The 25023-nt window shown below is 45.3% G+C and overlaps 1 protein-coding gene and 1 pseudogene across 2 annotated transcripts; one reads left to right on the forward strand and one right to left on the reverse strand.

Moving 5' to 3' along the window:
* gpd2 (glycerol-3-phosphate dehydrogenase 2 (mitochondrial)) lies at positions 1–13642 on the forward strand. Of its 2 annotated transcripts, XM_056431391.1 has the most exons (18): positions 1–83; positions 2015–2121; positions 3011–3019; positions 4005–4176; positions 4527–4651; positions 4720–4817; positions 4937–5100; positions 6378–6542; positions 6628–6772; positions 7237–7430; positions 7616–7750; positions 7829–8004; positions 9386–9517; positions 9597–9755; positions 10060–10172; positions 10258–10336; positions 10408–10506; positions 12568–13642. In XM_056431391.1, the coding sequence occupies exons 2-18, from the start codon at positions 2020–2022 to the stop codon at positions 12691–12693; spliced, it is 2193 nt and encodes a 730-aa protein (XP_056287366.1). In that variant the 5' UTR covers positions 1–83; positions 2015–2019; the 3' UTR covers positions 12694–13642. The 2 variants fall into 2 exon arrangements, with proteins under 2 accessions (XP_056287366.1, XP_056287368.1); XM_056431393.1 differs by lacking the exon at positions 3011–3019.
* A 1290-nt stretch (positions 13643–14932) lies between these two features.
* Positions 14933–22858, reverse strand: LOC130204575 (fibronectin type III domain-containing protein 4-like; annotated as a pseudogene).
* Between the last annotated feature and the right edge of the window lie 2165 nt (positions 22859–25023).

Consider the following 25023-nt stretch of genomic DNA (forward strand, 5'->3'; position numbering starts at 1 on the left):
CAAGCCTGCGGTTGCGGAGACCGACCGGTGTCTGCGTCGCCGCCCTGAGCGACTTTTAATCGACCGTGAAACGAGAGAATCCCGTAAGTTTGAACGTCTGCTGTTGTTTACGGCATGTTTACGTGTGTATTTCATCATATAAACCCGTAAAAACGGCTCCGTGTTTCCTCTCTTCCAGAGCTAACGTAAAGGGTTTTTTCTGTCGTTAAAAACAAAGCAAATTAAACGGCTTCTTCCTCTCGCGCGGGGGTAGATTCACGGACCAGAATAGTGCCGGACATCATAAAACAATATGCTACCCCCTGCTGTGTGACGGGTGTCGGTGCTGCTGACGGGATTCCATCACCTTTTATTAAAAGTGGGGAAATGTCAATGGACACCGGTGGGAGTCTAAAAAACAGCCCCCCCCCTGCCCCTAAAGCCAGGAAGCCCCTCCCCCTTCTGCTTATTAATTATGAATGAAGTGTGAATCGTAACAGGTTTAATGTACCTGGTTGTGCCACTCTCGTGTTCCTCAGTGCTTATTGTTGTGGTGTTTTGGCCTTTTTAAAGCTCCAATAATGAGGAAGTGGACTCCTGAGCTGCAGGATGGCTTTGGATCATGTAATATTTAAAGCACAACGTTGATAAGAACTTTCAGAAAGATAAGCATCACCTTTAATGAGACAGTCTAAAACTGTGACTTTGCATTTAACCTTGAAGCAGCAGAAGTTGGCGCTCGTGTCTGAATCCTGCTTTCCTTTTCGATGTAATGTGTCACGATTTTCAGGATAATAGCGATTTGTTGAGGCAAAGATTTCACATTTCACAACTCCTCCACAGCAATATGTGTCGGCGATATTATCTGCATTGCTGTGGGTGTGAATGAGGTTTGAGGTATTTACAACAAGAAAAAGACAACATGATTACACGACTCCTACACGGCAGCTTCAGCATCAGACATGCAGCTTCAGTTCTGCAGAGAAGATGTTCTTCTAATTCACCCCTTCTGTCATCGAGGGGGTGCTCAGACATCCCGTGGTCCTTTCTGTGCATTTGTTTGTGCACGTTCTTCCAGTAAATGATGCGTTTACGAGGTGGTTTTGGGATCCTTTCAGTGAACGTTGTGACACGGGCGTCCAACACAGGCTGACTCACCGCCGACACTCTGTAGCTGCGTTTTATTAAAATGAGCCTTTACTCTCAGTGCGTTAAACACTCTGAGGCCCTCAGCTGGAGCCGTCTCAGGCTTAGCTCGTTGGAACAGGAACCAGCTGCTTGATACTGTGAATATACTGGATATTAACTTCCTTTAAATCTCTTTTACGTGGATAATGCTGCAGGAATGATGTGTCTTCAGTCCTATCCTCAATATGAGACGAGTGATTTGCTGTTGACATAAAACCTTTACGTGGAAACTTCTTCAAGACGTAAATGAGCTAAAAAACTACAACTGTAAGAAGTACTTTAGTTATTCACTTAGCGAAGGTGATGAATATTCCCGGGTGATCCCGACGTGGTTCTGACAAACATAACGATCCTGCTAAAGGTGCTGCGAACAATCATTTTCATTATTGACTCTACTTGTCAATTATTTTGATGTGAATATATATTTTTTAACGAATCAATCTGATCATGTGGAGTTTTAAATGTCAAAACTAATTACAAATGCCCATCGCAGTCCTCAAAGTGATTATTGGTGATGACCTAATGAGCAGTCGTCTTCTCAAAGGTCGGAGAGGTCATCGGACGGAAGCTTCTTAGAGATATACGTTCAGCTCTTTGTCTCTTTTAAATCAGTGGGAGGAGAATATCTTAAATATTAATGTGACGACTCAACTTCTCCTACAGGGGCCACGGCGAGTATTCTCAAACGTGTTTCTCCTCGTGTTGTGAACCAGTTGCATCATGGGATGCATTCCTCTGCCTCGCTGCACCTGAGCTTCCAGCCCGGCTCACGTTGTCCCCGCCCACCTCCTCCACGCCAGACCCTCGCCCCCCGGCTCCTCACCCCCCTCCTCTCTGACTCCCACAGGGACGATGGCGTTCAGGAAAGCCGTGAAGCGGACGGCGATCATCGGCGGCGGGTCGCTCGCCGCCGTCTTCGGCCTCTCGCAGCTGATCGAGTACAAGAAGACGCAGGTGAGCTGACCCTCCCCCCACCTGAATGTTGGGCTGCTGCATGATTCCAGTTCTGCAGGATGTGACTGGAGGCCGACGTGTTTATGTTTTGCTTCTCGTCGCCGTTGGACTAAACACTTCAATGTTTCCAGGACAACATTGTGAACGCTGTGTTTTTGTGCGTTGTGAACGACCCTGGGGGGCGGGGCCTCCTCGGGGCGCGCCCCGGCTTGAGGCTGGAATGTACTCTCTGTCATCTTCAAGGTTTCTTGGATGTGTTCCAGCTGCTGAGCAGGAGGCTGGAACAGAAGCGTTGAAGATGTGACGACTTGATAGTTTACCTTCCACTTCCTGGTTCAACACGATGTGCAACATTCATGAAGGCTAACTGAGGATCTGAGGGAGTGCATAGAGGTGTTGATATGTATTCAACAAGAAACCACCTGTTCTGTCGGGAAAATAGAAAATAAACTCATGTTTTTCACTTAGCTTAGCACACAGACTGGAACCAGTTGCTGGAGAGCCGGTGTAGACACCAGCATCCCGCTGGTCAAGAGATAGCATGGCCGGTTATTAATAGTTTTAATGCACAGATTATAAAGTGTTCCCTCATGCTGTCTTCATGCTAAGCTACGTTAGCCGTCCAGACGTATGAGCGTCTCTGCAGGAAGAGAAACAAGAGGCGGAGCCAGGATGGCGTTCATGAGCACTTCCTGCATTTAACCACACGGCTTCAAGCAGCTGTGTTCTCCTGACCTCTGACCCCCCCCCCCCCAGAGGGAGGGGGGGGGGCTATTTTAAGCAATGCCACACACCTACATACCAGACTTTATTTGACATGTGCAATCTAATGTGTTTTTTTGTGTCCTGATGCAATAATGTCTTCTCTTGCCCACCGTCGTCCCCTCAGCATGGATTGGTAAGCAAGATGTCCGCCCCGATGAAACGTCTCCGCTCACAGTAGTTTGTAATCATGCATGCTTCTAATGCTTCTAATCCCAGTAATTGCAACGCTGATGAGGCGAATGTCCGTCTCCTTTTTTTTTTTCCGCGAAGGGCATGTGGCTTTGGAGAAGTTCTTCAAGGCGGCGGCCGATTGGCTATTAGCACGGGGGCTTGGCTGACTTAACTTGATTACAGGGGGGGGGGGGGGGGACGCTGCACTTAATTCTGCGGCGCTGTTTGTCTGTATGCATCATCAAAACATAGGCCATGATTATATCATCTTCTCGCTTGCGGGCTGCAGATCCTAAATTACAAACGCCTTTGTGTTATTTGCAAGTCAAATGCCACGTTGGCTTCAAAGCAGCTTGATGCAATCATTCAGCTCAAATAAATGGATGAATAAATCACCAGGAGTGAAAGTCCACGTCCTCGTGATGCGGAGGTGAGCCGCGTGTTTTATTCTGTTGTATGATTTATATTTCTTTTGTTTTGCTCATCATTTTGATTTGATTTTGTGTATTTTTGCGCAGCATGTTGCACAGAAACGTTCCTTTGGCTACTCATCAACTTTATGTTTCTGCTTTTATTAAAGCGACACTTCACTTGGACACGATGAGGCATCATAAGCACTTTTAATAAATGTCAGAATATCCTGGATTTGAGACTAAAAAGTCTTTTTTGGCTTTAAAAATACATTTAAATAACAATGAAAACTCTTTTTCTTCTAAAAAGTGTCCTAAACTTGTATGTATTCAAGTGCATTATTTCCCTTTCAGAGATGATTTTAATGCTTAAACAATTCTGAGCTTATAATGTTTCAAAGAGCATCTCAAGGAAAGTGTTGCTGTATATTTATATATATTTTGTATCGTTTTTTTAACATAGAGTTCCAGTAGAAATTAAGGCAGAAGCGTCGTAGTTTGTGCATCTTTTAGTTTGTGCGTCCGTGTCACCCTCAGGCTCGGTTGGCCCGCGTGGCGTTGGAGGCGGAGCTAAAGGTGCCCTTCGCAAACGAGCTGCCCACCCGGCAGGCCCAGCTCGCCGCCCTGCAGGACCCGGAGGGGTTTGACGTCCTGGTGGTCGGGGGAGGGGCCACGGGGGCGGGATGTGCCTTGGACTCCGTCACGCGCAGTAAGTGAGCCGCGCCAGTCTCCAGGGACGAGAGAGGGAGGGAGAGAGAGGGAGGTATGGTGTGTGTGTGTGTATATTTATATATTTTTAATTTTTTAATTTTAATATATATTTATTTTAATATATATATATATATATAAAATAAATATATATATAATAAATATATATTAAAATATATACATTATATTCCAATGTATTTAAATAGCATGCTATTTTATAGATATCAGAAAATCCAATATCTTCATATCCAGGTTCTAAACTGTAGCTGCGCTCTGATCTTTAATTGAAGACACAAGAAGAGCCGAAGTGCGTCGCCTCGTTCAGAAACTGAACGTCCTTCCTGTCCTCAGACCTCCGGACGGCTCTGGTGGAGAGGAACGACTTCTCCTCGGGGACGAGCAGCCGGAGCACCAAGCTGATCCACGGCGGCGTCCGCTACCTGCAGAAGGCCATCATGCAGCTGGACTACGAGCAGGTACCCGCCCCCCCCTCACCGCCCCCCCTGTCCCCGCTCTGTGTCTGACTGCACTTCCTGTCCTCCAGTACATGATGGTGAAGGAGGCCCTCCGCGAGCGAGCCAACCTCCTGGACATCGCGCCGCACCTGTCGGCGCCGCTGCCCATCATGCTCCCCGTGTACAAGTAGGCGCTCCTCAGCACGCCGCTTCTCATCCTCGCACCTACGACGCCATACTTGCAGAAGCGTCGCAGTTTGTGCGTCTTTTAGTTTGACACCCTTTTAATCACCTTTCATTTCCAAGATGGTGGCAGCTGCCGTACTACTGGGCGGGCATCAAGATGTACGACCTGGTGGCCGGCGTCCAGAACCTGAAGAGCAGCTACGTGCTGAGCAAGAGCAAAGCGCTGGAGCACTTCCCCATGCTGAAGAAGGACAAGCTGGTGGGCGCCATCGTGTACTACGACGGTGAGCCGTGTGGACGGTGACCCTTGACCCTTGACCTTTGACCCATCGCTTGTGTTTTGAGTCGGGTCAGTTTTCAGTGGGACTTAAAAAAAACCTGCAAGACTTACCGGAGGGTTTTATTCTTTCATCCCCCGCTGGTGCCGAATTAAATGTGTTGACCTGCTGGAGGAAGCCCGTTCTTCCCGTGGCAGTGAACGCACCATCACCAACAGAAGAGGCTTGTATTCAGTCAAAGGCAGCGTGAATAGCAGCAGACATTAAGGCCAGGCTGCTTTATCCAAGTTTTTATTACACAAATCTCCATTTTTCTCGAAGCCATTCTCCATCCTGATAACTTCATTTAAATACTGCACACGATATAAAACTAAAAAAGCTTTTTAACTGTAAATGCACAATAGAAGCAGATTCACTGCAGAGTGAGAACAAGAAGCATTTTCTTGGTGCAGAGCAGCGTATGTTTGATGCCCCCCCCCCCCCCTTCTGCTCTGAGGGGGTGGGGGGGGGGGCAGGATGTTGAGGGCTAAGGCGTCTTTTCTCCAATTATGCCGTCTGGAACAATCACGCCGGTGACATTTGGAGAATCTGACCTTCTCCCGGTGGAGCGGCGGCCGAGCTGCAGCTTCTCCTCCCGCTGCCGTGGTTACTTCAGCTGCCACCAGCCGCACGGGACCGTGCATGTGCACGTGCACGTGCACTTATTTCTGTCAAATATGCTCGATTAAAAAAAGAATCTATATCACAACTTCTTTTTATTTTGTCACAAAGCGCCAGATCCTGACATCTAATTTATATCTGAGAAAAATAAATGTACAACGGACGGTTTCCAGAGTGAGATGAAGAGATGGAGAGATATAAAGAGATGAAGAGAGATGGAGAGAAATGAAGAGAGATAGAGAAATGAAGAGAGATAGAGAGATGGAGAGAAATCAGAATCAGTTTTATTGGCCAAGTAGTTTGCACAAACAAGGAATTTGACTTGGTAAAGTTTCTCTCAGTGCTTACACAAAATATACATTACAACACAATACAATACAGAACAAACAAAAACAAAAACAAAAAATGAAGAGAGATGAAGAGATATTATTGTGTGGAAATTAATGCAAATATTTTTTATTTGTATATCAGATTCTGTGAGAAATCAACGGGGAAGAAAGTGAGAGATTCTGCACAGAGAAAAGGGGGAGGAGCCAAAACATGAACATTTGATACCACAAAACTGAAAGATTTTTTTAAAAATTCTTCTTCTTCTTCGACCTCCATCTTTCCTCCTCCTCCAGGGCAGCACAATGACGCCCGTATGAACCTGGCCATCGCCCTCAGCGCCGCCCGTTACGGTGCCGCTGTCGCCAACTACACCGAGGTGGTGCGGCTGCTGAAGGCGACGGACCCGCAGGGCGGCGAGGAGAAGGTGTGCGGCGCCCGCTGCAGGGACGTCCTCACAGGTGAGGCCGCGGGGGCGGCGTCCTCCTCATCCAATCGGGGCCGAGCTCTCTTTTTGTCTGCTTTAACCCCGCCCCCCCCTCACAGGGCAGGAGTTCGACGTGAAGGCCAAGTGTGTGATCAACGCCACGGGGCCGTTCACCGACTCCCTGAGGAAGATGGACTGCCAGGAAACCCCAAATATCTGCCAGCCCAGCGCCGGCGTGCACATCGTCATCCCCGGCTACTACAGGTGAGCTCTACACCTGGTCCTCTACCTGTCCTCTCTCTCGTCCAATGAGAGGCCTCACAGCGTCTCCTCTGCAGAACTCAGCCGTGCTGCTGAAGTTCAGCTTATTGAGCCCGAGGGAGCGAGAGCCCTTTGAACGGCGCCGGAAATGCCAAGCACCTCATTCTCCTCGTCTCTCGTCCTCCTCCTGCCGCTCTCTGCCCCCTCCTCCTCCTCCTCCTCCCCCGCATCTGGCTTTTTCCATTTGTGTTTTCTTCTTCTTGAGACAGTAAAGATGGCAAAAGGAACATGCTTTCACTCCATGATCTTCTTCTTCTTCTCTTCCTTCTTCTTCTTATTCTCCTCCACCTTTTTCTTCTTCTTCTTGAGACAGTAAAGATGGCAAATGAAAGATGTGTCCATCACTCCATGATCTTCTCCTTCTGTTATCATAATAATACCTCCTCCCTGGTCTCTCCGTCCCTCAGCCCTGACAACATGGGTCTTCTCGACCCGTCCACGAGTGACGGGCGCGTCATCTTCTTCCTGCCCTGGGAGAAGATGACCATCGCCGGGACGACGGACTCGCCCACCAGCGTGACGGCCCACCCCATCCCGGGGGAGGACGACATCAACTTCATCCTGAGGGAGATCCGCAACTACCTCAGCCCCGACGTGGAAGGTGCCCCCCCCCCCCCCATCTGTTTAGGCTTTGTATAGCGTTCATACGGCATGAAAAGGTCATGTAAAGGTCATGTAAATCCATTGGTCATCATGCCTATGAGCCCTGATTTTAGGACTCTCGTCCCCAGCTGATTGCCGGTGTTTCCTCTTGTAAACGCTGTCCCCGTCTCCGTGTCCCCGCAGTGCGCCGAGGAGACGTGTTGGCGGCGTGGAGCGGCATCCGGCCGCTGGTGACCGACCCCAACTCCAAGGACACGCAGTCCATCTGCAGGAACCACATCGTCAGCATCAGCGACAGCGGCCTGGTCACCATCGCCGGTCAGTCCCTGGATTAACCCCCCGACCCCCCCGATACTACTAGGTCAAAGGTCAAGGGTCATATGTGTGTGTGTCCAGGTGGGAAGTGGACCACCTACAGGTCCATGGCCGAGGAGACGCTGGACGCGGCCGTGAAGACCCACGGCCTGTCGGCGGAGCCGTGCAAGACCGTGGGCCTGATGCTGGAGGGCGCCAAGGGCTGGACGCCCACGCTCTACATCCGCCTGGTGCAGGACTACGGCCTGGAGAACGAGGTACGGCGCCATGGCAACGGCCCCCTGGGGGTCGGTAGAATCATTTCAGGTGGAACGGAGTAATAGGAGGAGTGGAAGTAAATTATTATAATATTTCAGACTTCTTCAAGCTCTCATTTGACTTCTACAAACATTTACAGCGTCGCGGACCTTTTTTTTTTTTTTTAACGAGCTGCAGACGCAAACAAAGCTGCACACACTCACACACTCACACACACACACTCACACACTCTCTCTCTGCAGCTGACATTAAAGCCGCTGCTGTAACAACGCTGACATTTCTCCCACACTGCGCACGGCACACACTGTAACGCCGCGCTTCATCAATGGCGCCGCAGTCGGGCCACATTGATTTACATCGGCTGCACGACATCCCTCCAATAATTAGGCCGAGCCTTTTCATTAAACCCGAGCAGAACGCCGTTTCATGCAGGAGAGGAAAGTCCCCGTGCTCTTACTCCTCATTATAGGCGCTCCGCACCGGCTCACCAATATTCCTGAAAAGGTCACTGTTGATATTTGGACGGCGTTTGCCCTTTTCGGGGCGTGATCGGCGGGGCCAACGATCCGAGCGGCCCGCGCCGCGTTCTGTAAACACGTGACGCCTCGTCGACAAAGTAGCGTCAACGCTCGCCGCTTAACCCCAGAGAGCGGGAATCAATGGCGTGGATGTTAAGAGCCTGTGAGTTATATATTGTTAGAGAAATCACTATATATATGTATATATATGTATATATTTATTGATATATTTATTTTTATATGTATATTTATTAATTTTTATAAGTATATTTATTTATTTCTATACGTATTGTTATATATATATATAAAAAAAAGTTTTTTTATGTATATACATATGTATATTTAAATGTATATATATATGTATATTTATTTATATATATATTAATTATATATTTATATATATATATACTTTACAATTGGTTTTTATCTTCTTTTTTTTTTAAAGCTCCTTCGAGGAACTTTTATTCTTTTCTGACATTTTATAGATGAACAAAAACACATCGAGCCAGAGAGACATGAGGAGAAATACAATAAACTTAACTTTTATTACAAATGCAGGAGGTGCCTTCTCCGCTTCTCTTCCTAAAGATGGAAGCTGTGTCTCATGAAAGTATTTCATTGATTTTTGGCCCAAAGGAAGCAGACGAGAAACGTAAAGATGAAGTTTAAAGTTATAAAACGTGCCGTTTAGTCTCGTTTGTTCATTGCTGGATGAGAATGAATCTTTTCTTAACACGTTGATGCATGATGAGTAAACGTGTTTTCCGTAAGGACCCTGGAGCGCTTCACTATGACTTAATATCACGCTGTGCTCCGCCTGAGGATGTGGAGGCGTCTCACCTGCTGCCCTCTCCTCCTCCAGGTGGCTCAGCATCTGGCCGCCACGTACGGCGGCAAGGCCTTCGACGTGGCCAAGATGGCGCAGGTCACCGGGAAAAGATGGCCGATCGTGGGGAAGAGGCTGGTGTCCGAGTTCCCGTACATCGAGGGCGAGGTAACGCGAGACCCTCGACGTGTCGCCCGAAGGCGGCTTGAACCCCCGGAGCCTCATGCGACCCTCCTCCTCCCTCCAGGTGCTGTACGCCATGAAGGAGTACGCCTGCACGGCCATCGACGTCATCGCCCGCCGCACGCGGCTCGGCTTCCTGAACGTGCAGGCGGCCGATGAGGCGCTGCCCCGCGTGGTGCAGATCATGGGGAAGGAGCTGCAGTGGAGCGAGGAGCAGAAGACGGTGAGGAGGAGGAGGAGGAGGAGGAGGTCCTCCCTCCAGCAGAACCGGCTCACACACAATGCTGCGCCTCCAAGTGTTTCCTCACACAATAGAAACAGTCCACACCCTTCATCCCTTTAGAGGAGGCCTGTGTGTCTGTGTGTGTGTGTCTGTGTGTGTGTGTGTGTGTGTCTGTGTGTGTGAGAGAGATGAAAACTGAACTCCGGGTTATTGTCTGGATATGTAGAATATCACGCAGATTAAACCGTGACATGTTCTGTATGTAAATCTAGTTTGAAGTGAATTCAATGAGCTCCCCTTTCAGGCCGAGCTGGAGGCCGCCAGGAAGTTCTTGTACCTGGAGATGGGCTACAGGTCTCGCTCCGAACAGATGACCAAGACCTCCGAGTTCAACCTGGACAACCAGGAAGTGGCCAGGTGAGGCCCCGCCCCCTTTTTTAAGGAGCGTAAACGTGCTGTAATGAAAGCGAGGGGCTGAACGCGCTGACCTCTGACCCCACAGGTACAAGAAGCGCTTCCACAAGTTCGACAAGGAGAGCCGAGGATTCATCACGACCCTGGACGTCCAGCAGGTCCTGGAGGTGAGTCTGGTTTCCCCTTCCTCTTCCCCTCTCCGCCGCTCGTCTTCATTCCGCTCGTCTCTCCCCTGCAGAGCATCAACGTGCACATCGATGAGAACGCGCTGCACGAGATCCTCAACGAGGTGGACCTGAACAAGAACGGCCAGGTGGAGCTCGACGAGTTCATGCAGGTACGAGGCGCCAGATTAATATTAATTTATTGATATCACAAAGGAGAACTATAATCCCTCACTTGCACTGTTTATTTATTTAAATGCATCAATTTATGGAGAAATATGAATATAAAAGTTTAATGAGGAAAATACAAAGAAATGTAATGAATTAGAAGTTGAGTGATGCATATCTAAAAATATATATATAATGTCCCACTCCTTTGATCCTGTTATGTGTATCATCCTAAAATAGTAATTGGAATATGATTAACGGTTTCCAATATAAATACTTTTTTTGCAAGATATTTTAATTTAAAATGGACATTTTAGGGACATTGCTTCATTCAAAATGTGATTTATTTGCATACAAATTATATTTTTTGCAGAATAAATTATATATTTTTGCATAATATTTTTTTTAAATTCTAAAAACGTGATTTTCTGCAGAAGAAATGTAATTTTATTGAAGGAAAAAATAAATAAATTGCAGAATAAATTAGATTTGTTTGCATACAATTTAAATTTGTTGTATAAAAACTTGATTTTATTTTTGCATAATATGTTTAGAGATTTGTTGCATAAAAGCCTGAACAATGCTGAGAGAGCACGTGAGAGGAGAGACGCCATGATGCCCAACGCCGGGAGGCTGATGACCAACACACTCGACACACTTCCCCGTTATGCAGCTTTATTCACGTCTTCATTTCATTTCAGTCTCCTGCCTTTTGGGCTTCACACTTAACTTTTATCATGGCAGTACATAGGTTTAACCAAGTATTTGTAGATCTCTGCATATTTATAGATGTAACTTATATATATATATATATTGAAGTAATTCACACCTTGCCTCAGTCGGACACGTGCGCTCTTGAACGCACCGTATCATTAGAGCGCTGTCCACCTGAGAGGAGGACAGGGCTGCAGGGAGTTGTGAAGACTCCCCGGAGGTAATCAGAGCGGGAGAGAAGCTCCGGCTAATGAACGAGGAGCGGGAAGCGGCGCTGAGCGGCGCCGGTCTTCATGAGCGGCTCCCGGTGTTCACGCGTCCTGTGTGTTGTGATGTCTCACGTCTGTCTCCGCCCGCGTAGACGACGCCGGCCCGCAGGACGACTGAGAGACGGCGAGCAGGTAGCGTATCGCCCGGCCTCCTCGGGAGGCCCCGCCTCCTCCTCTCTCTAACGCGTGGCGGCTTCGTGAAGTCCTCTGGTGGCTGGAGGTGGAGGAGGAGGAACTAAAGGATGCGAGGAGTGTTAAAGCTGCGCGAGGGACTGCCGCTCATCGGCCTCCGATCTGTTGTTTTGTTTATCGTCAACAAATCCATGAAAAGACAAATCGATGAATTCATCCAGCGTCCGTCTCTCGTCTTCGTCCTCTGGGCCATCGAGGCCTGAGTCTGCTTTAGGAGCATCGTGCACGGAGTCAATGACTTTTAGACGATATTTATAATCGGAAGTAAATTAGGAGGATTCTAATAATGATGAAATAATATTTTAATGTATAAACAAAGAAAGACGAATAAAAGAGTCGGTAGCCGAGCATGAAGACTAATGATTGGAATTATAGTCCTCAACAGATTTACAGTACTTTGCCTTTTACTTTGGAAACCAATTTATTCATAATCCTCCAGCGGATTTCACAATAAAAGCAGAAAATGGCCGAGAGGATGAGCGGCGTCGTCGGTACGCTGAAAACAACTTTTTACTTTCTAACATGAACATTTAATTCCACCTGCGTCGCATTAACCGGTGAACTCTGTGTGAAGCTCCGAGAGTCAAGAGTCGCTCATGGGTTCTGTTGACGATGAAGAAAATACACAATAATACCGTTTTTATCCTTTTTGTTAAACTAAAAGAAAAGAGTGAGACGGACTCTCTCTCTCTCTCTCTCTCTCGCTCGCTCTGAAAGGAGTGGAAGCGTCTCTTTTCCTCCCGGTGCAGCTTTAACACGTGAAGAAGAAGAACTGGTGACGGGTTCCACGTCTCCCTCTTAACGTCCGGGGCTCAGGGGGTCGCTGGCCCACGACCTTTGACCTCCCGTGAAAGTGAACCTCTGTGTGTGTGTGTGTGTGTGTGTGTGCAGCTGATGAGCGCCGTGAAGAAGGGCCAGGTGTCCGACAGCCGGCTGGCCATGCTGATGAAGACGGCCGAGGAGACGCTGGATAAACGAGGCCCGGTGACGGTGGACCGGAGCGGCGGCGGGGTCTGATCCCCGAGGACCCCCAGAGGACCAACTCAGCCCATGGTCTGTTGTTGTTGTTTTTGTTTAAAAAAAGGGGGTTTCATGCAAATAAGGCGCTATTTGAATGACAATAACGCAATCAGGCGCACAAATCTGGCCGAATCCCCCCCCCCCCTACCTGAGTGAAATCAGATCTTAAGACGGAGGTGTGTGTGTGTGTGTGTGTGTTCTCATCCCGTGCCTCTGGTGTTGCACAGCGCTTGTGTGTTTTTTCTACCGTCTTTTAAACTTTTCATAAATCATTTTTTTTTTTACGCGCGCTTTTTTATTTTGTTAATGATATAAAAATGCTCTTAAAGGTCACTGGAAATAATCACGCAGAGACGAACACGTTCAGCTAAACAGACATTACGCTTTAGGAATATATGATGAATTAATGCAGATTTCTTGGGGTTACATTTTTCATATTTTACCTGCAAATCGATAAAAAATCACCAATTATTTACAGGAACACCAAAGAAATGTATGAATGTGCCGTTTGAGCTCATCGGGTTATTTAATGTTTCTTAAAGTTTCCTGTTGGCGACTTCTTACTCCATTTATTGCACTAGCAGTAAACTACTGAGCAAGAGGCTTTTATTCTGATTTTTTCCATTTATATATATATATATGTATTATGTATTTGTCCTTATGTTACTGCAGCCAATCAAACACAGAGATTTAAACGTGTGTGTGTGTGTCCCTGAGAGTGAGACGTGGCGCCACATGTTTTTCATTGTTTGGGTGTTTTTACAAACGTGTGAATGGTGTGTGTGTGTGTGGTGTGTCTCACGTGTGTGTGGTGTGTGTCATGTGTGTCATGTATGTGCCTCGATGTGCCTCCTTTTCACGACGCACCTCGACCAACACGAGGAGTCATGTTCCAGAATGTAAACTATTTGAATCGCATGTTATATAAAGAACATTATTTAAAGCGGCTGTGTTTGTTATTTCAGAGCAGAGGGCTTGTGGGCGGGGCTTAAATACACATTTTATTCGGGTAAAGTGATTTTTTCTACGACCATTTAATTTGAGTTTTGCTCATTTTATTTCTCAATGACTGTAAATATTTTATTTATTTATTTTATTATTTTTTAAAAATAATTCTGCATAGCATATATATTTTTTCCCCTCAAAATTAACAATTATAATGATGTCCCTGTGAGGAGCTCACAGGTCGTGTGTGTGTGAGCATCCCGCCCTCGATGTTGGGTTGTCTCCCGCGGATGAAATTCCATCTCCAAGGCTCAAGAGACCCGAGTCAGCCCCAGAGTCTCCGGTGCGACGCTCACCTGACGGAGCGGCTCCGCTTCCACCGCTTTGTCGTTGTTTACTTTAAACAAGAGTCACCTGGCGGGTCGGCCTCCACCTGGGGGGAAACACCCGACTCCCGCTGGTTCTCACCGGTATAGAAGTACACTCGTCATTTAGCTGACAGTCACGTACGCACACACACACACACACACACACACACACCTCTGTCACTCTCTCTTTTATTGTGATATTCATTGTCAATAAAGATGATAATCAACCAGGAAGTGAATGGCAGAGGACGTGTAGCACGAGGTAGAAGTTCAGGTGTGCATGTGGGCGAGCTGGTGTACTAGAGTGAGTATTGGGAGTGTTTGAGCCTCAGTGGGGGGGCGTGGTTGTTTTTCAAAGAGCACGGTGTATCCTCCGGGGTTTGAAAGGCCTGAACCCTGAGCTCCACTCCCCGGGGTGACGTGAGGGTCCTCGCCTCCTCCGGTGGAACAAAGAGCTTCCAGGAGGCGTCCTGACATTTACCTGAGCAGCCGTGTGGACCGGAAGCTCTTCCACACGCTTCTCAATGGATGCCTGTCAATCACACCAGACGGGGGGAGAATCTCAAGTCCTGGAAGCCGAGAAGAGGAACAGCAGAGGTCCATTTCACTTTGTTCCTTTCTATTGCATACGGTTCTATTTTATAATCTAGTCTACCTAAAAAAACGAGATTCAAACCCACAACCTCTCCATCCTTGTCACCACCCGTGGGCCATCGACCACGATGAAAAGATGAGAATCAACCGCAAGATAAGTAAATACAAATCCTACAAATATATATATTTAAATATATATATACATATATGTATATTTAAATATATATTTATATGTATAAATATATATGTATATATATTTATAAATCAATATATTTATATACATATATATATAACTGTTAATCATCCTGCATACTGAAGAAACACACACCTCATTTATTTCCTCTTTATTGAAACACAACAATAAATTATAATCAGACACTTGATCCACGAACGTAATCTCTCGGTTTAGTTAGCAAATTAAAAAAAAGGAAAAATATCTTGATGACATTAGAGAGAATATATTGTTACCTTCAATGTACTTTAAGTCTTAATTCACATTTGATAGGAGCTGTGATAGTGAGCCTACATGCCGTCATATGTGAAGCGACTGCTCCCTCTTAAGGCCGAGACTTCTTCTGCAGCCTTTGTATTTACAGTATTTAGGATTTACTCATGAGGCAGCAGAGTTTATAGTCATGTATTTGGATATTTCCAGTTTATTGTACCATTTATTACAACTGATTTTTTTTCTGAGATCTCGCAGCAGCAACATCGCGAAAAGCTCATTTAATTAAATGTAATTATAATTTATGACCCTGTATTTCATGTCATTATACAAGACAACCGCAAGAAAAAGTTAAATTTATTATCTGTATTGAGAATACAATCCATCAGGAAGCTTTGTTCGCAGCTGCTGCATTGTGGGAAATGTCAACAGGCAGTCATCGTGAATAAACATGTGAGTACTGTAACTAAATGATGAAACTACGAGTTGATTGTATTAAACATATTAAGAAAATTGAGTAAATTAATCCTCCTAAACAATTAAAATATGAGTTTAATTAGCAATACTTTCAATTTAAACTATGTACATATTATATTTCCATATAGTACACATGTGTTGATGTTAGTGCTGTACGTCTAATTATTGATTAGGAGATGAAAGACGCTAAATACAGTTAAAATGTAGAAAAAGCACATTATTTGTGATGTAAACGCACACTGGCATGTACAAACAAAAGTATAGCCTCGAACTCGACGCACCGCCGTCTTCTGCCACTAGGGGGCAGCATTCCATTGACTCCACAGTGTGTTGGCATGGAGAGCTTCTCACGGGTCCTGCTTTTTTACCAATATTTGGACTCAGTGCAGTCTGTGGATCTTCCATGACGTCACCGACTCCACCCGACCTCAGACCCTGATGATGCTGATGGAGGAGGAGCCTCTGTTGAGCTGAGAGAGAGAGAGAGAGGAGGGGAGGGGGGTCACATACATGTGACTCATAAGCGTCAGGAAGGAGGTGGGTGGGCCACGTGACGTCACGCACATCAAGTTCGTGTTCAGGTGGAGAAATAATAAGTCAATCTAACTTTGATGAAGATGAGGATGAAGAGGCACACGGACATGAAATACATCTTTGTTTTGTTCTGGTGCCAAGACAAAAACTAATTTAATGGATTTGACCTCAAAATATGACGAAGCTTTTCATTAACTAAGCAGTTGTTTCTATTTTAAGAGTTTTTAAGGGTAAAGATAAAGACATTAAATGGTTAATAATCCTTAATTAAACTCATTACATTAGAGCGGAAGTGATTAAAGGAGTAATTTATAAGAGGACGGAGAGACAATTACTCATCAATTAGGGAATCTTTTTAAAAACAAAACTCATTACACTCATGTTCACTCTGCAAGATTGCACAATCACTAAGTTTCTAATTTATACGTGCACAGTCCCTCTGTCTCATCTATATAAATATATGTATTATATATATCTAATTATTATATATACATTTATTATATTATATATATATACATATATTATATGATACATATTATATAATATATTTATATAATATATATTTATTTGTGTATATATATATATAAATAAATACACTATAAGCCAATGTATTTAAAATAGCATATAAATGGCTATATATATATTTGTTATATATATTTATTATATAATATATATTATATAATATATTTATATATATATAAATGTAACATGACTGTATCCATAGAATCTCTCTCTGTTCCCGGGCTGGTGTTTCTCTGTGATGGCGGCGGCTCTGGTTGCCATGGAGACCTCTCACCTGGCTGCTGCGCACGGCCCCGTTGTGGTGGAGCGGCGAGCTGCCGGCCTACGGGCTGGAGTACGGCGGCGGGGATCGAACCAGCGGCCTCTTGGCTTTGTCTTTGCAGCTGTTGGTGTCGTTGTCTTTGATGATGTCATACTGACGGCAGAACAGCGCGATGACGGCTGGTGAGGAAGAGGAGGAGGGAGATGAGGAAGAGGAGGGAGAGGAGGAGAGGAGGGAGAGGGAGGAGGTGAAGAACACTGTTAATACACAAGTTAACATAAATCCATCATTTACATAAGTATTAGTTAAACACACACACTCACACAACCACTCACACACACATGCCCACACACACACACACACACTCACAACCACCCACACACATGCCCACACACACACACACAGAACCACTCACATTCACACACATACACACACACACACACACACAAAGACACACACACACACAGAGACACACACACACCTGCCCACAGCAGCAGCACAGTGGTGATGATGAGCAGCTCTCCCGTCTGCAGGTGATGGGTCAGACCCTCCATCGCCGGCTCGTCTGAGGACAACCAACATCGGCTGTGTAGAAGGTACGCTGAGTGTGTGTGTGTGTGTGTCTCTGTGTGTCTCTGTGTGTGTGTGTCTGTGTGTGTGTCTCTGTGTGTGTTTACTCACGCTGGTCCAGGACTCCGGCTGGATAGCGGTCGCTCTTCTCGAGTCCTGAAGTGGACGGCCCGGCTTGGCTGGCTGTCGTCATGCGGCCCCACGGACTGCACCTACCCCACACACACACACACACACACACACACACACACACACACACACACACACACAGGAGCTCCATCAGAGATCTCCATAGCAACCAGAGCTTCTTCTTCTCTGAGGATAATGAGGGTTTTGCTGCTCTGGGTTTCAGTCGTGGAGGACGTGTGAAGCTCGCGGATAATAATGATTTACAGCATATAGACCCGCTTTATGGCAGTGTGTGTGTGTGTGTGTGTGTGAGACCCTCACCTGCACGCTGTAGTGTGTGTCCTCGTCCAGGTCCCACAGCACACACCAGCGGCTGGAGGTGTTGACCTCTCGGATGGAGCGCTGCATCAGGCCGTCCTGCCTCTGAGGGGCGGGGCATGTCTCGTTAGAGATGTCACACAAAGGGGCGGGGCACACAGACACACACACAGACACACACACACACTGTACCTGCTGTGAGATGGAGTACCCGATGACGGCGTCCCCCTCAGGGACGCTCCAGGTCACCATGGCCGAGGTGCGCCCTCAGCTGAGTCACCGACACGTTCACCGGGGCTGCTGGCACGGCTGCGACACACACACACACACACACACACTTTTAGAGTTCACACAACTCTCCTGCAGCTTGGAAGCGTACATGTCTCCTCTGTCCTTATTGGCGTCCTGCTTCCTAGCCGGTTGCCATGGACACATAAACACACACACACACACACACACACAGGTCCGACCGTCACTGTGGGTTAAAGTGTGCATTAAATGATGTGAGTGTGTGGTCATGTTTGGAAGATGAGACACACACGTGTGTGTTTCTGTGTGTGTGTGTGTGTGTGTCTGTTTGTGTGTTTCTGTGTGTGTTTCTGTTTGTGTGTTTCTGTGTCTGTGTTTCTGCGTGTGCGTTTCTGTTTGTGTGTTTCTGTGTGTGTGTTTCTGTGTGTGTTTCTGTGTGTGTGTTTCTGTGTCTGTGTTTCTGCGTGTGTGTTTCTGTTTGTGTGTTTCTGTGTGTGTGTTTCTGTGTGTGTGTTTCTGTGTGTGTGTTTCTGTGTGTGTGTTTCTGTGTGTGTTTCTGTTTGTGTGTGTGTTTCTGTGTGTGTGTTTCTGTGTGTGTGTTTCTGTGTGTGTTTCTGTGTGTGTTTCTGTGTGTGTTTCTGTGTGTGTTTCTGTGTGTGTGTTTCTGTGTGTGTGTGTGTGTTTGTGTGTGTTTCTGTGTTTCTGTGTGTGTTTCTGTGTGTGTGTGTTTGTGTGTATGTGTGTGTGTTTCTGTGAGTGTGTTTCTGTGTCTGTGTGTGTTTCTGTGTGTATGTGAGTGTGTTTCTCTGTGTGTGTTTCTGTGTGTATGTGAGTGTGTTTCTCTGTGTGTGTTTCTGTGTGTATGTGAGTGTGTTTATCTGTGTGTGTTTCTGTGTGTGTGAGTGTGTTTCTCTGTGTGTGTTTCAGTGTGTTTGTGAGTGTGTTTCTGTGTGAGTGTGTTTCTGTGTGTGTGTGTGTTTCTGTGTGTATGTGAGTGTGTTTCTCTGTGTGTGTTTCTGTGTGTATGTGAGTGTGTTTCTGTGTGTGTTTCTGTGTATGTGTGTGTGTTTCTCTGTGTGTGTGAGTGTGTTTCTCTGTGTGTGTTTCTGTGTGTATGTGAGTGTGTTTCTGTGTGTGTGTGTTTCTGTGTCTGTGTGTGCGTGTGTTTCTGTGTGTATGTGAGTGTGTTTCTCTGTGTGTGTTTCTGTGTGTATGTGAGTGTGTTTCTGTGTGTATGTGAGTGTGTTTCTCTGTGTGTGTGAGTGTGTTTCTCTGTGTGTGTGTTTCTGTGTGTATGTGAGTGTGTTTCTCTGTGTGTGTGTGTTTCTGTGTTAAAACCAAACATCTGAACTCGTTCACGTTGTGTGTGAACGTGAAACACACACACAGCTACAGCAGCAACACACAGCGTGTATACACGCTGTGATGCACACGCTTGTTGCCATGGTTTCCGTCTCCCGGAGGCGATGGAGGTCTGTCATGAGCTCACATGTAGCTGCAGTGTTATGCATCACATGACTCACGTGTTGCTGCACCGGCGACGACATCATCGTCCATGACATTAATAATCAGCTTTTAATCCACTTCTAAAAGTAATCAGCGGCTCATGATATAATGGAATTTCAAAATAAAGGTCCATCTTAAAGATGATCTTATATGTCAGTGTTTTCCGGATCGTTAAATCGATTGTATTCATTTAATTATTATTATTTATTGTAATTATTTAGTGTTCCAAAACCCATCTGCATACTTTTTGGTAATATAATAAATTATTATGTTGAGGGAAGAGATGGAGATGAGGGAGGAAGAGGGGGATGAAATATGACAGGGCGTGAATGAGTCAGAGAGGGGAGGAAGATAAAAAAGGGGGATGAAGAGGGAGCGATTATCTGAGAGTAAAGTTTCAATCGTTGTTGTTGTTTTTGGGGGGAAAACACGACAGAGGGCAAAGAGAGACGGATGGAGGGAGCGGGAGGAGAGAAGATCAATGATGGAGGGAGCGATAAGAGATGGAGAGAAACGAGAGAGGAGGAGAATATGGATATCGATCGAATTATGAAATACAGCAGTTCAGGTGGACACACACACACACACACACACGCCCCGTTGTGTCCTTGGTGGTGGTTCACATTACATTTCCAGCCCATTCATCTTGTTCTAGTCATTTTCAGAAGCTTCCATCAGAGATCCTCCTCAGTGATGAAAGATATACGACAATAAACTCAGATTTAATGCACAAGTTAAACCAACGAAGATCTTTACGACTATAACTCGCCTGGTAATGAGCCGCGCCTTTTTATTTAGTCTTTCTAACTTTTGAAGATCTTTTCAATGACAGCAGAAGCTGCTGTGAAGCTTTGAGATGCAGCCGCTGTGTGTGTGTGTGTGTGTGTGTGTGTGTGTGTGGAGTCAGGCCAGCAGACCAATCAGCTGATGGCTCTCTGGAGACCAACATGTGCATGCTGATTCAGAGGAGGAGTCCATGGAGGAGACAACCCCCGCCCCCCCCCCACCCATCCTAGATAAACATGTATTTGACACTTTGAGGTTGTTTTGTTTGTTTATGGAGGCCAATGTTACCTCTTTGTGGGCATTAATTACTTGTTTCCGTCCGATTGTGGTAGTGTTGTATCTCTTTGTGGTAGTTGTATATGTTTTTGTGGTAGTTTTGTATCTCTTTGTGATAGTTTTGTATCTCTTTGTGGTAGTTTTGTATGTTTTTGTGGTAGTTTTGTATCTCTTTGTGGTAGTGTTGTATGTTTTTGTGGTAGTGTTGTATCTCTTTGTGGTAGTTGTATATGTTTTTGTGGTAGTTTTGTATCTCTTTGTGGTAGTTGTATATGTTTTTGTGGTAGTTTTGTTTCTGTTTGTGGTAGTTTTGTATGTTTTTGTGGTCGTTTTGTTTCTCTTTGTGGTAGTGTTGTATCTCTTTTTGGTAGTTGTATATGTTTTTGTGGTAGTTTTGTATCTCTTTGTGGTAGTGTTGTATATCTTTTTGGTAGTTGTATATGTTTTTGTGGTAGTTTTTTATCTGTGGCAGTGTTGCATCCCTTGTGGTAGTGTTGTATGTTTTGTGGTAGTTTGTATCCCCTGTGGTAGTGTTGTATGTTTTGTGGCAGTGTTGTATCCTTTGTGGTAGTTGTATATGTTTTTGTGGTAGTTTTGTATCTCTTTGTGGTAGTTGTATATGTTTTTGTGGTAGTTTTGTTTCTGTTTGTGGTAGTTTTGTATGTTTTTGTGGTCGTTTTGTTTCTCTTTGTGGTAGTTTTGTATCTCTTTGTGGTAGTGTTGTATCTCTTTTTGGTAGTTGTATATGTTTTTGTGGTAGTTTTGTATCTCTTTGTGGTAGTGTTGTATCTCTTTGTGGTAGTGTTGTATGTTTTTGTGGTAGTTTTGTATGTTTTCTCATTTGATTGCCTCTGGAACAAGGCGAGTACACAGTCCCTTTGAAGGACCTGTTTTCATGAATGAACTTCCCCTTTAGAGCAGCGGATGTTAGCCTGCGGTGTTCATGAATGGAGGAGGTGACGTGGGGATATATACGGCCACGCTGGCTCTATCAATGCGGAGCCTCATGAACGTAGATCACCCAGAGAAGCATGATTTGGTTTTAGTCTGCCAGAAAGTGCTTTTCATAAAAGCTTGTATAAAGATAACGAGATGAAGAGCCTCTGGAGAGATGATTGAAGTGCATTCCCGCTAATTAAACCAGCCAGAGAGCCAATCTCCTGATAGACATTTAATTACAGTTCTGACCGTTTTACCACAGCTGTCTGTCTTGTTGATATTTACGGCATTGATAAAGTCCACCTTAAATTAAACCTGAGCTTCAATTTAAGAATAAAGTGATCTGTGTTAGATCAACCTCTGCAGGCTGCAGCCCGAGACCGGACCACCAAAAGATGCAGATGCACCAATTAGACATTTTCTGATCAAAAAGACAGAACGTGCATGGGCTTTGTGTGCACGTGCACGTCTTAATAATGAGGAAATGTTCTCAAAATCATGAACACAGCATCCAAAAGCAGGAGGAAAACCACAGAAAACCAAATGACGTATACATGCAGCGTCTGAACACTGCAGATGGAGACACTTCTTTACATGCGGTAACAAGAAGAACTACAGGACAGCTTGTTGCTTCAACGCCTGCAGGATCGACTGCTTGTTTTGCACATTTGACGCACACGTGTCTCCTCAGTCCAGATGTTTGCAGCTGGACTTTCCCTCTGACGCCTCCCTGAAACACGGCGAGTTGAGCATGTAAACAAAGAAAGAGCGAACACAGACTCACTGGCTCCGACCATCCCTGCAGGTGTCTGCCAGCAGGTCAGCAGCAGCAGCAGCCCGAGGTCCAGGTGGAAAGACGCGGTCATAACCTTCTGTCCTCACCCACACATGCACGCGCCTGCGCACGCTCCTTTAACTCTCCTGCGTTTCACTTTAAATTCACCCCCCTCTCCTCGGGGGTCACCACTGTTCCCGCACCATCGTCCTCCTTGGCCGGCTGCGCACGGCTTCCGCGCTCTCCTGCGTCTGTCCGTACAAAGTAGTGCGGCGGAGGAGTGAGGCGGTGACGCGTGGAGGTGAGCCGCCGCCGCCGCCGCCGGGGAGCGAACAGGTAGTTCGATGCTCTCGGGTTGGCTCTCCGCGCCGCAGGTGGACACGGTGTCAGCTTGCGCGCAGCTCTCCGGAGGAAAAGGGGAAATGTTCTTCGTTTTAGGATTTCAAAAGGGGGGAGGGGGATTTATATTGGCGCGAGACGCAGGAAGTCCCGTCTCATCCTGCTGCGGTTTAATCTGAGACAATGTCTCTCTGCAGGAGCTCCTCCACTCTAACCACACGCACACACACACACACACACACACACACACACACATAAACACGGCAAGCACGCACGAGACTGACGTTACTAATCTTACCACGATGCACGGAGGAGGGAGGAAGAGGAGGAGGAGGAGTGCGGATTCCATCACCCTGCACGTTGTGAGGGATCAACACGTTAGTAACTGTTGATTATGTAATCGGATTATATATCGGATTAAAACAGCCCCATTGCATGAGCTCAATACTGCAAGTACACATTTAAAATACTTCCAATCCAAAGAGCCCCACACAGACTCTCCTCTCAGGCAGCTGAGGAGGACACCTATGGAGCTACACCAAATCAACCTGTTACTCCCCTCTGACCCCTCACATTTACCTTGTGAGCCTTTCAAAGGAGCCCGACCCGTATGTTGAGAACCTCATGGCTACAAATAGCACTTTTTATATATAAGAAACCTCAAAATGTTGATAAAAGATGATTATAGATTGTGGCCTCTTGAAGGGGTCCTGGGAACCTCAACCCAGAGCAGACAGAAACACACAATTCAGGAGACTGTGAACTCTTATTGATGCTTCTAAAGAGCTATAAATCCATGCAGCGCCACTGAAGACTAAAACTGTCACTGGAGGAAAAAGCATCCAGTAAAACCAACTAACCGGATTCCTAACATTACGAGGCCGGGCCGTCCCACGATATGGTGTCACATTAAAATACCTGTTTATTAAAGCAGTTTAAAAGCTTTTCACTCATTAGGTTGAAGCTTTTCCACTTATTATTAAGTCACACGTTGACACTTGTGACGTTAACATATCGATTAGAGGCCGAGGGCCGTGCTCCCGAGAGGACTGCACAACCTTTAAAAAGGAGGTGAAGAAAGCCGGATGTCTGTGTGGACACTTGTTTTATTTAACTATCTGCAGCAGGTTTGTTTATTCTTGTCAAATAAAGGTTGGATGTCTGTGCAGAGGATTTAATAATGAAATGTCAACTTGAAACACATGTCCTGATCAATGAGTGCTCCGCCCAGGGAAACTTCATCATGACTGTGAAGGTTGAATAATGTGTAGTTTACATATAAAAACTATGGTTGTACATTTTGAATATACAGTATTTCTTCTAAAACCCCCCCAAAAACCAGTTAAATTTAAGTGTCACACTATTTCCCGAGGATACGAGACAAAAATAAACATAAATACATACATATACATATGTATATGTATATTAATATATATATATGTATGTATGTATATATATTAATATATATTAATATATATATATATATATATATATATACAGGACTGTCTCAGAAAATTAGAATATTGTGATGAAGTTCTTTATTTTCTGTAATGCAATTAAAAAAACAAAAATGTCATGCATTCTGGATTCATTACAAATCAACTGAAATATTGCAAGCCTTTTATTCTTTTAATATTGCTGATTATGGCTTACAGCTTAAGAAAACTCAAATATCCTATCTCTAAATATTAGAATATCATGAAAAAGTATACTAGTAGGGTATTAAACAAATCACTTGAATTGTCTAATTAACTCGAAACACCTGCAAGGGTTTCCTGAGCCTTGACAAACACTCAGCTGTTATAAATCTTTTTTTTAACTTGGTCTGAGGAAATATTAAAATTTTATGAGATAGGATTTTAGAGTTTTCTTAAGCTGTAAGCCATAATCAGCAATATTAAAAGAATAAAAGGCTTGCAATATTTCAGTTGATTTGTAATGAATCCAGAATGCATGACATTTTTGTTTTTTTAATTGCATTACAGAAAATAAAGAACTTTATCACAATATTCTAATTTTCTGAGACAGTCCTGTATATGTATATATATATTAAAACACACACAGAACAAAGGACATGTGGGGAAACTTTAAAGGTAAAAATATCACTTCTTACTCTAGTTTTTACAAAGTAAAAGTTACTTGCGGATCGAGCATAACCAATGCACTAACTGTTTTGAGTAAAGCTAACGGCTGCGGTCTGAGCATGCGCAGAAGCCTCCATTCAGTCCATGTTCGCGCTCAGGTCACGGTGGATTGGAGCCAACTCCGAAGCGAGAAAGACGGCTGGGATTTT

Source organism: Pseudoliparis swirei, chromosome 14 (genome assembly GCF_029220125.1).
Source record: "Pseudoliparis swirei isolate HS2019 ecotype Mariana Trench chromosome 14, NWPU_hadal_v1, whole genome shotgun sequence".
Taxonomy (NCBI): domain Eukaryota; kingdom Metazoa; phylum Chordata; class Actinopteri; order Perciformes; family Liparidae; genus Pseudoliparis; species Pseudoliparis swirei.